This window comes from Typha angustifolia, chromosome 9 (assembly GCF_048772165.1).
Source record: "Typha angustifolia cultivar Huaian chromosome 9, ASM4877216v1, whole genome shotgun sequence".
NCBI lineage: Eukaryota > Viridiplantae > Streptophyta > Magnoliopsida > Poales > Typhaceae > Typha > Typha angustifolia.
Window position 1 is genome coordinate 4,057,925 of NC_133247.1, and position 13,930 is coordinate 4,071,854.

At 37.7% G+C, this 13,930-nt stretch overlaps 2 protein-coding genes across 4 annotated transcripts; both read left to right on the forward strand.

Annotated features, from left to right (window-relative positions):
• The first annotated feature begins 794 nt into the window (after positions 1-794).
• LOC140766705 (pre-mRNA-processing protein 40C) lies at positions 795-11,446 on the forward strand. 3 transcript variants are annotated; one of them, XM_073106275.1, is made up of 19 exons: positions 795-1,007; positions 1,660-2,116; positions 2,195-2,335; positions 2,445-2,702; positions 2,794-2,923; positions 3,061-3,187; positions 3,288-3,397; positions 3,478-3,641; positions 3,761-3,798; positions 4,987-5,065; positions 5,938-6,405; positions 6,877-6,960; positions 8,246-8,386; positions 8,505-8,611; positions 8,727-8,838; positions 9,235-9,378; positions 9,525-9,671; positions 10,098-10,220; positions 10,954-11,446. In XM_073106275.1, the coding sequence occupies exons 2-19, from the start codon at positions 1,715-1,717 to the stop codon at positions 11,251-11,253; spliced, it is 3,075 nt and encodes a 1,024-aa protein (XP_072962376.1). In that variant the 5' UTR covers positions 795-1,007; positions 1,660-1,714; the 3' UTR covers positions 11,254-11,446. The 3 variants fall into 3 exon arrangements, with proteins under 3 accessions (XP_072962376.1, XP_072962375.1, XP_072962377.1); XM_073106274.1 differs by having other exon boundaries at positions 2,794-3,397; XM_073106276.1 differs by having other exon boundaries at positions 1,660-1,916; positions 2,794-3,397.
• Positions 11,447-12,194: 748 nt separating this feature from the next.
• On the forward strand, positions 12,195-13,875 carry LOC140767783 (small ribosomal subunit protein mL103 (rPPR7)-like). The gene has a single exon (XM_073107822.1). The coding sequence runs from the start codon at positions 12,224-12,226 to the stop codon at positions 13,493-13,495; it is 1,272 nt and encodes a 423-aa protein (XP_072963923.1). The 5' UTR covers positions 12,195-12,223; the 3' UTR covers positions 13,496-13,875.
• Positions 13,876-13,930: the final 55 nt, after the last annotated feature.

Consider the following 13,930-nt stretch of genomic DNA (forward strand, 5'->3'; position numbering starts at 1 on the left):
TAAACCTAGTTTGCTACTCTTATTTCTTATTCAAGTCAGTTTAAATTGGTTTAGAAATATATGGTGTTTGATTGTGACTGGTTTGATGGTATGATAATTATATTTATTGTGACATGAAAAAAGAGATATTTTATTAAATGATTAGAATATCTTTTATAGTGAATGGATGAGGAGAGGAGAGGAGAGGAGGGAGAAGAGGGAGAAGAGGGAGAGAATGATTGAAATGATGCTTTTTAAGAGAAAAATAGTAATTAGTTCTTTGTTAGTAAATTTGATGGTAAAATGGTGACATACAATTTCCAATTTTATTTTTATTATTATTCATATCGTATCATGTATATTCATTATTCAACCACCATATTTTGTATTTAATACCTTAAAACCCCAAAGTTAATTTTAATCTAATAACATTAGATAAAATATAAAACATTATGTTACTTTTGAAAAAAAAAACTAAATTGCCTCTCATTTTTTATTTTAAAATTTGGTCCCCTTTTCATTTTTCACCTTAACTTGGAAAAAAAACTTAAATATAAGGGTATTAAGATTATTTTTCAGTTATAGTTAATCTAACTCGTTTATATGATAACTAATCTTTAAGAAAAGTAAAAGCATGCTGTTTTTGAGGATTAAAAGTAAAATCCAGGAGTCAAATAATCAATATGTTAAAAGATGAGAATGATAATAAAGTTAAAATATAGGGTGCTTTTAATAAATTGTTCTTTTAAGGCTCATGAATAATTTTCTCCCGGCCCATTGGATCAATTCGAAGCTCAACCAAGACCCAGCCCTAAAAGGAGGAGGCAAGAAGCCCTCCGCCTCGCCGCCAATCCGAAAGTGCATTGCCTTCGTAAACGTATCGATTTCACTCTCCTCGCACCTCCAAATCCAAATCCCTACGCCGATCGCACTTCTCGCGCCGCCATCACCACGGTCGTCGCCCCCCCTCCCTCTATACCGGAGCAGTGTCTCTTCGTGTCCCTATCTCCTCCTCTCGCTCTCCTCAGGTTCGTGGGACCTCTTCTCCCTCGTCTAGGGTTTAACTCATGCTTTCCGTTACTTCTTTTCTTCGTTCATTATCTGGGAGAGAGGGTTCTCTTCATTCTTGCTACCTAGGAATTTGTCAAAATCAAAGCTTTGCTGGCTATGGTACTAGATTTCATTCTGTAAGAGGTCTCCAATTGATTTCAGGACAATTCTTTTTCCATCTTATAGTCACATGTTGAGCATAAAAGACGCGTAATTGAACTTTTCTTGGCTTTAGTACAACCGTTTCTGTATTCAGGGGACATGTAAAATGCTGGGCTTTTTTCTAAATAAATTTTAAGTTTGCTATTCCATGCACAATTTTTCGAACTTAGCTTGTACAACATATAAATTTTACCTTCCCACTCGTATGAGTATTCTTTATTCTCTTTTAGCATCTTAAGACAGTGTAGTATTGGAATGTATTTGTCATATTAAACCTTAGTGGTATCAAATTGTTGCCCCTCATAGTTCTAGTTTTTTTTTTGTTGAAGATAATTGTTATTTAGTATCTATAGGCACAAAACTCGTTACATATGGTTTGTTGCACTTTCAATCCTTTGTATATGCATAAAATGTTACGTCTGATTTCTTGCATTTTTGGCTTTGTATTTTCTTTAAACTTTTGAGAAGGGACGGTGTATGGTTAAAGCATCCTGCAAATTAAGAGATCACATTCACATTTGTTATGTCAACGCCTGTGTGGATTGCTCAAGAGGTTCAACATTCAGCTCCTAGTGAAACACAGAAGTCCCAAAATGCAGAGGCACCTATTGGAGGGCAAAATTCTGCTCTGCCAGATTCAATTAGAGCTCCTTCAAACTTGGTTTCACCTGTTCAAGGACCAACTTCCAGTGCAGCACCAACAACTTCATCTTCTCCACCTGAAGGTTCTGGTCCATCATCAACAGTCACTGTTCCTGCAGCTCCATCTGCAAACCCACCAAGCCCAAGGAACACTCTCATAAATGCAAATTCGCCAAAATTTGCTGCCTCACCAGGATATGCTGTTCCTGCTCCTCCATTTTCCTACAGTGTCTTCCCTAGGGCAAACTCTGCACTTGGGAACACACAGTCTTTATCTGCTCCAGTAAAATTCTTTACTGGGTTAGTTATCTATTTAAATATTTTAATTTATTAGTTGGTAACTTATGCTATTTACTTCCAGGTTTTCAGGCTGGCTCCTCCTGTGCCTGCTGCTGCTCTTCAGCCACCAGTTCCAGGACAGTATATGGGGAACAGACCTTCATTCTCATATAATGTGGTCTCACATGCTAATGCTGTCTCGCCAACTGTTCAACTTAACACTGTAATTATTATGGCTTTGTTTCATAAATCTATTGTGGTTTCTTATATTCCAAGGTATACATCCTTATTAGTTAGGTTGCTCAGGCTTCAATTAATGTTGCTTGTCTCAGGCTGCTAATCAATCTCACTTTCATGGTGGAAAGGTTGTTCCACCAAATACTGCTGCATTGTTGCAACCTCCAGTTCCAGGGCAATCAGCTCGCCCCAACACAATTTTCTCTGGTTCTGTTGCACCAAACCTTCATGCACCTGTTCAATTGCCTTTACCTTTTCCAAGAAATCTGTCAAACCCAGCTAATTTTTCTTTTAGTGGAAATCTGCAACAGGCACCAGCAGAAGCCTCTGAGGGAAAAATGCCTTCCAACACAGTATGTTTTGGATCATTCAATTGTTAGTTATTAATATTATGTTCAAATTTTCTTAAGCGAGCTTCAATCTATTAATTTTGGATGACAACAGGCAAACCCTGATTTTGTTGCTTCTGATACTACTTCTGGAGTATCTGTTAGTTCCCAGAATGTGCAGTTGCCTTCTGGTCAGCCATCAAGTTCTGTGGCATCATGCACAAATGATAATGAAAATTCTTCAGGTCTGATCATGCCAACAACTCCATCTTTTGCTCCACGTCCTGGGACATCTCCTGGACTACCTACTACAATAAGCCAGTCGACAACTGTGATTCCTTCTCTAAAGAATATAGTTGCATCTCCTGGTTCTCTGTCACAGACTTCAAATGCTGCTCCAACCCCTGGTCCAGTTTTACAAACTGTTCAGCAGCAGCTTTATCCAACTTATCCTTCGGTTTCTACCATTGTTCCACCTCCTCAGGCTCTATGGTTAAATCCTTCGCAAGGTAACTTGCAGCATACCCCATTTCTACCATATCCTGGTGGCCTTCCTGCAGCTTTGCCAGTGACGATGCATGGTATTTCTCCTGCTATTCCATCAACCAGTATCCAGCCTCCCGGTGTTTCCACGGTTGTAGCTCCTGAAGAATCGGCATCAACCATCTCAGGCTCTCATCATCTTTCGAACACTTCAGCCCTGGAATCACCTTCCACCGGTATCTGTTAGTTTCCTGTATCCAGTCACCAAGAGTATCAATAGGTTGCAATTTTCTCACTGATCTGTTATGCCTTGCAGATCATCATAAACAAGCTAATGATCTCCAAAAGGAAGAAGCAACTACAAAATATGAAGATGCAAATGTGTGGACAGCACACAAGACAGATTCTGGTGCTATATACTATTACAATTCTGTTACAGGAAAATCAACTTACGAAAAACCGGCCGATTTTAAGGGGGAGGTAGTTGCACAGAGGAATTACTTTATCAAGTAATATGTCCATTCTGGTTTATGAGAGAATAATCTAGTAATGCTCCTTAGTTAATCAAATCTTTTTTCTTCTTTTGTTTTCTTTTGCAGATTGAGAGGACTACAGCTCAGTCTGTACCAGTTTCATGGTATGCATGAATAACTTACTTTCTATATTTCAGACATGCTGCATTGGATTTTATTTTGTTAAAATGAATCCATTTTATTGTTTCGAAATTCAATCATGCAGTAGAATTTACTTGTGGCAAATTCAATCCAAGTTGTTTACTTTTCCATGTTGATAAAGTCTCTTTTGACTTTGAATGAAGTTTCCTTTACAAAGTGTAAGGCAGAGCCAAGGATCTCTTATTATTTGTTTTAGCCTGATAAGTTTCAACTTTCAAGTGAAGTATTTCATTGTATTGATGTAAAAGTTCAAAGCTTATACTGTACCTCTGTTCATGCTTGCAAAAACAATAATAGTTGCAACTAGTTAACTTTTGCTCTTCAATGTGTTTATTCTGGTCATTTAATTTTTGCTGCGTGCTAGTATTTGCACTCATCTTATTGTGATGGATGTATATGTACTTCAAAATAGTCAATCATATTCAGGGTTGATAGTGTTAGGCATAAAGGAAATAACTTTTATTTTTATTGCATCAATTTGTGTAAAGTTTAAGTTTTCATGTATGTGTGGGATGGTTCTCAAATTAGTTTCTGACTATCCACTATAATTTTCATTATCCTTTGGGCTTTTCCCTGCCAATATATGGGTAGTGGGTGACCTATGTATTTGCAACTCCTTAGATTATATGACTAATTGCAGTCTGATATCAAGTATTACATACGTGGTTAATTCTTAAGAAAGTCAAATTTAGGTGACAGGAGGCATTTCAATGAGATATACAAGGTTAATTAGTCAGCAGGAAGATCACTTGGTAATGATAGTGAATCTTGTCTTCAAAGAGAAGCCATTGTATATACAAAGTACAGATGAAAGAGTCTAGACAAATTGGGTTTGCTTTTGGTATGTGGATTTATTTTCTTCTCTGAGGCATATAAAAGCCAGAGAACAAACAAAACATGAACTGTAACATAGTCCAACATGAAGTGATATTTAAGGTGTTTATGATTAGTTGTTTAACAGCTTAACTTATGCGAAGTAAACTGTGCTAGACTAATCAAATTTACTGTGTTCCAGACTTTCAGTTATTGTTCTATTTGTCCCCATACAAGGTATGCTAGTATGTTTTTCCCCACATAGAAATCATAACAAACAGATGCTATTCAAAAAAATTTCTATATATATGCTTATACTGGTTCTCCTTTTTGTTCAGGGAGAAACTGGCTGGCACAGATTGGACCTTAGTAACTACAAATGATGGAAAGAAGTACTATTATGATACCAAGACCAAGGTAGTTTGTTTGGCAGTGAAGCGCAAATAGATATTGCCTTAATATCATGATATTTGCATGTTTACCGGGAAATTCTGAATTTATTTTTTATTACTTGTACAGTTGGATATTTTTCTGTTCTAGAATATGTTTGTGGTCTTAACAGCACTAGCTCTTACTCAGCATCCTAGTTTGGAATGCAAGACAAAGTAGTCTTGGTCTGAGGTGGTTTCTTTATTTCTTCCTGCTTATTTGCATCAGTTGCATACTTGTATGTATATGTTTGCACAAAAGAACTCTTTCCAAATCATGTTTTTCTTTGTTCTCTCCAAAGAAGACTCAGGTTCAAGATGTTTACTACTTTACTGAAAGTCATCCTCTTTAGGTGAAAATCAAAGTAACCTAATACTGTACTTATCTAATAATCTTTAGCAAGCGTGTTGACACTCGGTCATGTGGCTCTCTTATAGAGTGGTAGTATTTTGTGTCAAGATTATGGAGTTGACTACTGATCCAAGATATTTGTTAATTGAAGAAACTACTAATGCCTCTTATTTGCTGATACAACATTTTAAGAGTATTCTGGTGAAAGATTTCTTGTAAGTGACCTCAAATTGGATTTAGACATCTTATTGTTGTCCTTCGTTATTATTTGACTCTTTATAAATGTGATAACCTTGATGCTGTTATTTGAGTGCTCAAAAGGTATATCATTACATATGTTTCATGATAAGGACAGAATTTAAATTTACTGAAGTGCATGCCATTTCTTCTTGTATATCTGTTGTTTTCTTTCAAAGGAGGAGGTACTTGTTAGCATCCATATATTTATGGTCGGTGCTTATCTGATGAATATTGAAATATTGAATTAAATGAGATTCTCACTAATTCAGGTGAGTAGCTGGCAACTCCCACCAGAGGTTGCTGAGTTGAGAAAGAATCAAGAGGGTGATTCCTTGAAAGGAAATGCAATTCAATTGCAAAATGCTGTGATTTTGACCGAGAAGGTATCGGCAGCTGTCAGCATAAGTGCTCCTGCAGCGCAAACTGGTGGGCGTGATTCAGTGGCACTCAGGGCTCCTGCTGCACTGGTTTCTTCATCTGCATTAGATTTGATTAAAAAGAAGCTGCAGGATGCTGGTACTCCCAGCTCACCCTCACCTCTTCCAGCTTCAGGCTCTGGTACATCTGATTCAAATGGCTTAAAAGCAGTTGAGCCTACAACTAAGGAACAGCAGGTTTCAAATAGCAAGGATAAATCAAAAGATGCTAATGGGGATGGAAATATGACAGATTCCTCGTCAGATTCAGATGATGAGGAAAGTGGACCGACTCAAGAGGAATGCATTATTCAGTTCAAGGTAATGTCAATGATTTCTTTCAGTGTTTTATTAAGTTCAAAGACGAAGCGTCTTCTGAATCCCTTGATAAAATCGATAAATTTTAACAAAGATAATATTTTAACACAAAAGGGCATTGGTTAGATAGGTCATCCTCTTCCATTCAAATGTTCTTATCCAATCGATCTTTTCATCTTCAAAATCATTTGTCAATTTGGATCTCTAGTATATCTTGTGCATTACTGAGCTCATTCTCCCAGGCTGACAACCTCTAGAGAAATAGGGTAAGAATGCTAAAGCTTGCCCCCCCCCCCCCCCCCCCCCCCCCACCCAATAGAACCCTTCTTGGCAGAAGCCTTGTTGTTGCCTTATTGGAATTGAACAAAATCTTTTTATACTTGCTGAGAAGTTTTAAATTATTTGGGATATTTTGGATATGGGATAAAGAACTGTTTTATTAAATTTGAATGCTTCATCTTTTCTAAACTACAGGAGATGCTCAAGGAACGAGGAGTGGCACCATTTTCAAAGTGGGATAAAGAGCTGCCGAAGATAGTTTTTGATCCACGCTTTAAGGTTTGTTGAGTCTAAAGATTACAAATTTTGGACCTTTCCTACACCTGGAACTCCTTGTCTCAGGTCAGACCCATATATCGTGTTCACTTTGTGGCAGGGAATTTTTTTACTTATACAAATATTCTTTTTGTCATGCTAAAAAAACTTTCCTTGTATGTAAAACTATTCATATTCAGTTATAGGCAATTCCTTTATTCATTTATATGTTTTTTGTGGTGTGGATTCATATATAATAAAGCTTTTTTTGATGATTCAGGTACATCAAGGCTTTAGTCTTTTGTAGTATTATCTGTTATCACAAAATATAAAAGATAGCCAGATATTTATCTGTTTTTTGTGCTGTAGCTTATTGAAGTACTTGTTAGCTGTAATTGCAGTGTTGAGTAATTGTGCTGATAATTTGTTGCCAGAAAAAGATGTCACTCACAAAAAAGTGCTAAAGCATTTTATAATCATCTAGAATTGTAGATGCAGGAGGAAATAGTATAGGAATTTTTAGTAACAAAACACTACCCCAATAGTATAAAAATTTAAAGGACAAAACATCACCATTACATTAACTCCACCATTTAGATATGAGTCCTCTTCCTAAAGCAACTAGCAATTACACGTACAGCATATGAGTAGATCTTGTGTATCATTGGACATTGTTTCATAAAAAATGCAATTGTTCCCCTTGATTCTCTGTTTATCCTCATTAATTAACACACAAAAGGAAGAAATCCCATACTCTATTTTATTTGACTTCAATGGGCTATCTTTACTACTTCTATCATTGTATGTCATAGTTTAATCCTGAATTGTATATTTTGGGTCTACAATGATGTATTTAAATTTCTCTTGATTTACGTCCATTACAAAATGTAGAAAGTTCCACAGGGTATGAGATGTAGAGTTTTGTGCCTACACTGTTAGTATTCAATAGATGATATGTTCATTCTTTTATCTCATGGTACATATTCTAGCTGTATCAGTAGACTACTGTATCAAGTGTCAATATGGTATTTGACAATTGATTAGGGGTAGAATTTTTGACAGTTTATTTACTTAGTATTTCACGCCTAGAAGGGTAAAAGCTGAAAGTTGTTGTATATAGGTCTTTAAATGATTCATCTTAGAATGTCTTCTGGCTTTTGATATTACACTAAAGCATTTATTTTCAATAAGTGGTCCCTTTTATTAAGCTAAGTGATGATTTAGTAGCTCTCTGTTTATGTGCTAGCTTTCTTGTTAATAATAGTCTAAAAATGTTTTAGAGATAATCATACAAGCGGCTATGCTGCAGGCTGTTCCAAGTTATTCTGCCAGGCGAGCTATATTTGAGCACTATGTCAGGACACGCGCTGAACAAGAGCGGAAAGAGAAAAGAGCAGCTCAGAAGGCTGCAGTAGATGCATTCAAACAAGTACTAGAAGAAGCTGCAGAGGTATCATTTCTCTCACTTTCTACTTTGATCTTTTGGAACGTTAACTTTTAAGATTTCTTCAGTGGGGATCTATTTTGAAGTTTCTTATTATGGTGTCACTAACATGTGCAATTATCAGGATATTGATCACAAATCTGACTACCAAGCATTTAAAAGAAAATGGGGCAGTGATCCCCGGTTTGAGGGCTTAGATCGCAAGGAACGGGAGCTCCTCTTCAATGAGAAGTATGTTTAGCTGCACGTTCATTTCTACTTTTCTATAGGGATGTGATTCTTTTCCTCTCAATTATCTTGTTAAACTGCTTTTCAATTTGTCCTGTTTTCATTTCTTTATATACAGGGTAAAGGCTGCTAAAGAGAAGGTGCAGTCAATGCGTATGGCTACTATAGCTAGCTTCAAGTCAATGCTTCGAGATAGTAAAGAAATAACTCTGAGTAGCCGGTGGTCCAAGGTGAGTTCCTTGTAGTAACCATCTTGAACTCTGCTACTTGTCTCATATAACTGCACATATTTGGGTTCTATTTCTTCTTCTTTTTTTAATATATTAAGCTCTCAAATTTTATTCATCTTATTAAACTTCAAGTCAATTAAATGTGTATGGTGAGACTTTCAAATCCAAATCTGGCATTATCAAGAATTATAATTAGCAGTAAATCTATCTCATTTATCATGGATGTTTACATGGTCCCGAATTACGATATTTTATGTTTTAATCTCTATTGAAACAAACTATTTTCATCTGATGTGCTCACAAAAACATGAATTAGTATCAATTGGAATATTGGATATTTTTGGTTTGCACTATAAGTTTTAATTTATCATCCTATTTGGCTGCTGTATTCTCTAGGTAAAAGATAATTTTAGGAGTGATCCAAGATACAAAGCTGTAAAGCACGAAGAGCGGGAGGTTTTGTTTAATGAATATATATCTGAACTGAAATCTGTTGAAGAGGAGGTTGAACGATCTGCCAAAGCTAAAGTAGATGAACAGGTAAACATTAGGTTCATCTCCTTAGATTGTTTAAGTGTGTCTATTTGTGGAATTACAGATTTGTCAGGTGGTTGTGATATGTTGATTTGATTGCTAGTCAGACAGAGAAATTGATATTATCATTATTATGCAACATAACTTTCCAGGAGAAATTAAGGGAGAGAGAACGTGAAACGCGCAAAAGGAAAGAACGAGAGGAACAAGAAATGGAGAGGGTTAGAATAAAGGTTCGAAGGAAGGAGGCTGTCTCTTCTTATCAAGCCTTACTTGTTGAAACAATAAAAGACCCAAAGGTAATTTCTCACTGTAAACTTTCATTTTGACATTATGATGAATTTCAGCACTTTTTTTTTTCTGAAGTTAGTCGTGCTCAAGTAATCCTTCCATATTATTTATTTCTACTAGCAACATCTACTTTAACTACGGTTTTGCTCTATTTTAAAGTAGGTAATATTAGCTTTTTGGTCTTGACTCGTGACATCATATGCTAATTTTGATATTTCTTGGATGTGTCCGTCGTGTTTGTGGGCAAATTTATGTAGATACTTAGATATTGTTGCCCTAATTTCCTCCATTTTTCTCAGAGTTATCATTTTTCGTACTGCATTAATTTACATGTACTTGTATTATCAGAAGGTAATTGCCAAATACTGTGCATTCTCTCTTTTAGCAACTTTGCTGGATCATAGTCAACATTGATAAGCTACTCTCTACCATAGGCATCTTGGACAGAATCCAAACCAAAATTGGAGAAGGATCCCCAAGGCCGTGCTGCAAATCCTGATTTGAGCCAAGGTGATGCGGAGAAGTTATTTCGGGATCATGTTAAGGACTTATATGAGGTAAATTGTTATTTCTTGCATGCAGGAGTTTATAATCTCTGCCAATACATTGCACTAATAAATTTAATTGTTCCTTGAATTTCAGTAAAGTCCAAGTAATGTTTTCTTTGAAGTTTTTGTTGTTCATTAAGGGCTTATTTGGTTTGAGGCTAAGCGCGAACTTGATTAGTTGGTCTTATTTTTTAGTCTTGATTTTTCGGAGAGTGAATTTGGTTAGGTATAAAAATAAAGAAAAAGATGTTTGATTATTGAATCAGATTAGAAGTCTCTAAACTCAAACCAAACGGGTCCTAGCGCGTTCGACATACTATTCCTGCATCAATTAAATCAGTCCTACTTTATTAAGAGTAGATTTTTTTTTTGGGTTCAATATAGCAGGTTGATAACTTGGTAGCTTAAGCTGCTGAATGTCTCAGCTAACTTGCTCAATTTGAAGGGAGGATAAATTAGTGATGTAGTTGAAACTAAGTCATTATATTAGTTGCTATTTTGAATTCATCAGGGTAAAGCATTGAAGAAGAGTGTTGATTTTACTTTGAAGCAGTAAAAATCATTACTCAGCATTACAAGTTAGTAGTAAACAAACATTTGTTCGATCATTAAACTGAAAAATCCTAGGTATTTATCCTTGGATGGTAAGTATTTCATTTTTGAGTTTGCACTGTTTCAGAAATCATGTTAGTGAACTCTGGTATATTGATGAAACTAAACTCAGTTTATGTATTTTGTTCAGCGATGTGCACGAGAATATCGTACGCTTCTAACTGAAGTAATAACTGTGGAAGCAGCAGCCCATGCAACAGATGATGGCAAAACTGTTCTAAGTTCTTGGACCGAAGCAAAACGACTTCTAAAGCCTGATCCAAGGTACTCCAAGATGCCAAGTAAAGACCGCGAGTCTATATGGCGCAGATATGCAGAAGACATGATACAAAAACAGAAAAAACCTTCTGATCTAAAGGAGAAACCAGATACAGATGGAAGAAGTAGAACCTCCAGTAGTTTTTCAAGCAGGTCCCATGGCCGTAGGTAGCTTTTTGTGTGTATATTATCTCCCCTTACTTTCTACTCTTCTTTAGGACAAGCCAAGATCTGCTTAGATTTCCTTTTCTGTAGCAAAATTTCTGAGTCACCATCTTGCTAGTTTTCTATTACATCTGTAATTCTATCTTTGTTAAAGAGTGATTGACTGCATAAATGAGCTTTTTTTTTTCCCTATCCTCTTATATGTTTGCTTCCTCGCAAGACTGAATATGATTTGATTGTGTTATGTGAATATTCAATTAGCCAGACGAAGGTGCTTGCATTCCTTGTGACTAATTATGCTGCTGCAGCATGACACGTCTAATGTGAGTGCACGATGAATTTTTTTGCAGTGTCAGGTATACTGCATAATGAGTATCTTGTTCAAGATCATGGAAGATCATGGAAGTGCCTTTTTTTGTCAAGAGCCCATAGATTAGATAAAGTTAACCCTATAAATCAAAATGGAGTAATTAGGTCAACCCAAAAAAATGGGCTATAACGATCTTTAATCATACACAGTGCTTTTGATAGAAAAAAACAAACTCACCTTCTTCATAAAATGATTAAATTCAACCACTTTAATGGTTTGCTCATAATAGGGTTATTAGAATAATCAACCCAGCTCCAGATCGTCGTGCATTTAAAACAAAGAACGACTTCCAAATATAAATAGCTGAACAAAAATAAATAAATAAATAAATAAATAATATATATATATATATAATTTCTAAGATATAGTAATTTATTCAGCCATTTTTTTATTTTTATATAAGTCATTAAATTAGACAAATAATTATATTTGGAATTCGCTATATGGTTCAATAATTTTGCCGAGCAGGATTAATGTGGTGAAAAGAAAAAAAACCCTTTGAGAGGGGTAGTTTGGTCAAAAACTCTAAAATGGTCATCTACTAGTAACTAAAACCCATATACATACCTTCATTCCATAAACCCTCCTCCCAATTTCCCAAGCAACCATGGCCGCCACTCTCCTCCGCAAAACTACCCCTAAACTTCCCCGCGTCCTCCACCGCTTCCCCTTCTCCGCGCTCCCCGAACCCCTCCCCTCCTCTTCTCCATCCCCATCTCCATCTTCCCCTCCTCCTGCTCCCAAACCAATCCACCACCTCAAAACCCTAATCCGATCCGAACCCGACCCCGACCAGATCACCTCTCTCTTCCTCTCCTCCACCCACCTCCCCCGCTTCCACTCCAACCGCCCTCTCTTCTCCCTCGCCGTCGCGAAGCTCTCCCGCCTCCGCCGCCCCGATCTTGTCCGCAGCCTCCTCGACCCCTTCCTCTCTGATCCCAACTCTCCCAAGTCCGAGGGTTTCCTTACCCGCCTGATCTCCCTCTACTCCTCCGCGTCGCTTCCCGATGCCGCCTTGGAGGCCTTCCTCTCCCCCTCCCCGCACCCTCGCTCCGATGTCTCGCTCTCTGCTCTCCTCGCCGCCTTTCTCCGTAGCCGCCGCTTCGACGAAGTCAAGTCCATCTTCAATCGCGCCGCCGACGAATTCAAAATCGACCCAGGTCTCGTCTCTCACAACGTTCTCCTCAACGCACTTTGTGAGAATGGTGAGCTCGGCGACGCACGTAAGTTGCTCGGTGAAATGAGTGGGAGGGAAGAGTTGAAACCCAATATTGTGTCTTACAACACTTTGCTTACTGGGTATTTGAGGACTAAGGATGATGAGGGGTTTGATGAGATCTTGAAGGAGATTATCAGTAGAGGATTGGAGCCGAACGTGGTCACCTTTAATTGTAGGATTACAAGGTTTTGCGCGAAAGGTGAGAGCTTTAAGGCCGAGGAGTTGCTCGACGTGATGGTATCCAAGGGGGTACATCCGAATCTTGCTACTTTCAATGCATTGATCGATGGATTCTGCAAGGAAGGGGATGCAGCTGCGGCGTTGAGGGCGTTTAAGAGGATGAAGGTGATGAAGAGGATGAACGGGAGCGAAGGCGTGGAGCCTAATGCTGATACTTACATTACTTTGATGAGGAGCTTAGTAGAGAAGGGAGGCTTTGGAGAGGCATTATGGGTATCTAAGGAGTGCTTGGCGAAGAAGGTGGCGCCGCCTTTTGAGGTGGTGAAGGGGTTGGTTGACGGTTTGGTGAAGGAATCCAAGGTTGACGAGGCGAAGGCTGTTGTTGCCAAGATGAGGATGGTGGTTAAAGGTGATGCTGTTGATGCTTGGTATAAGGTTGAGGGTGAACTCGCCCTGAAGGAAGAGGAAACCGCAAGTTAGTCTTCTTGCCGACAGACTTTGTCCTTTGGCATTCGAAAAGCAGCGACGAAGAAGGTGGATGGCACACAAAGTAGACGAAATCAATTGGGAAGATCAATGATGAGGATCATATAGCAAATATATGAAGCCAAACACAGATAAGATTTTCTGTGTGCTTGTTATTGTTATCGACGCCAGCTGATTTTTCCTGCTCAGCTCCTGCGGTGTCGTTCTTGTTGAACTTAGTTTTACAGTTTTACTCAGGATGTTAGGAACTCTTGCCTTCTTGGTTTCATGTGGATGCTGTTTTGGTCTTTTTCTCTGTTAGCCTTTGCAGAGGAAAAGATGAATAGACTTTGTGCATGCCTGCAGATTGCTTAAAAATCTATTAAATCATATTGCGAGGTAGAGTTTCCTTTTGTTCCACTATATTATGCCATTTAATGTGTGTTGGGT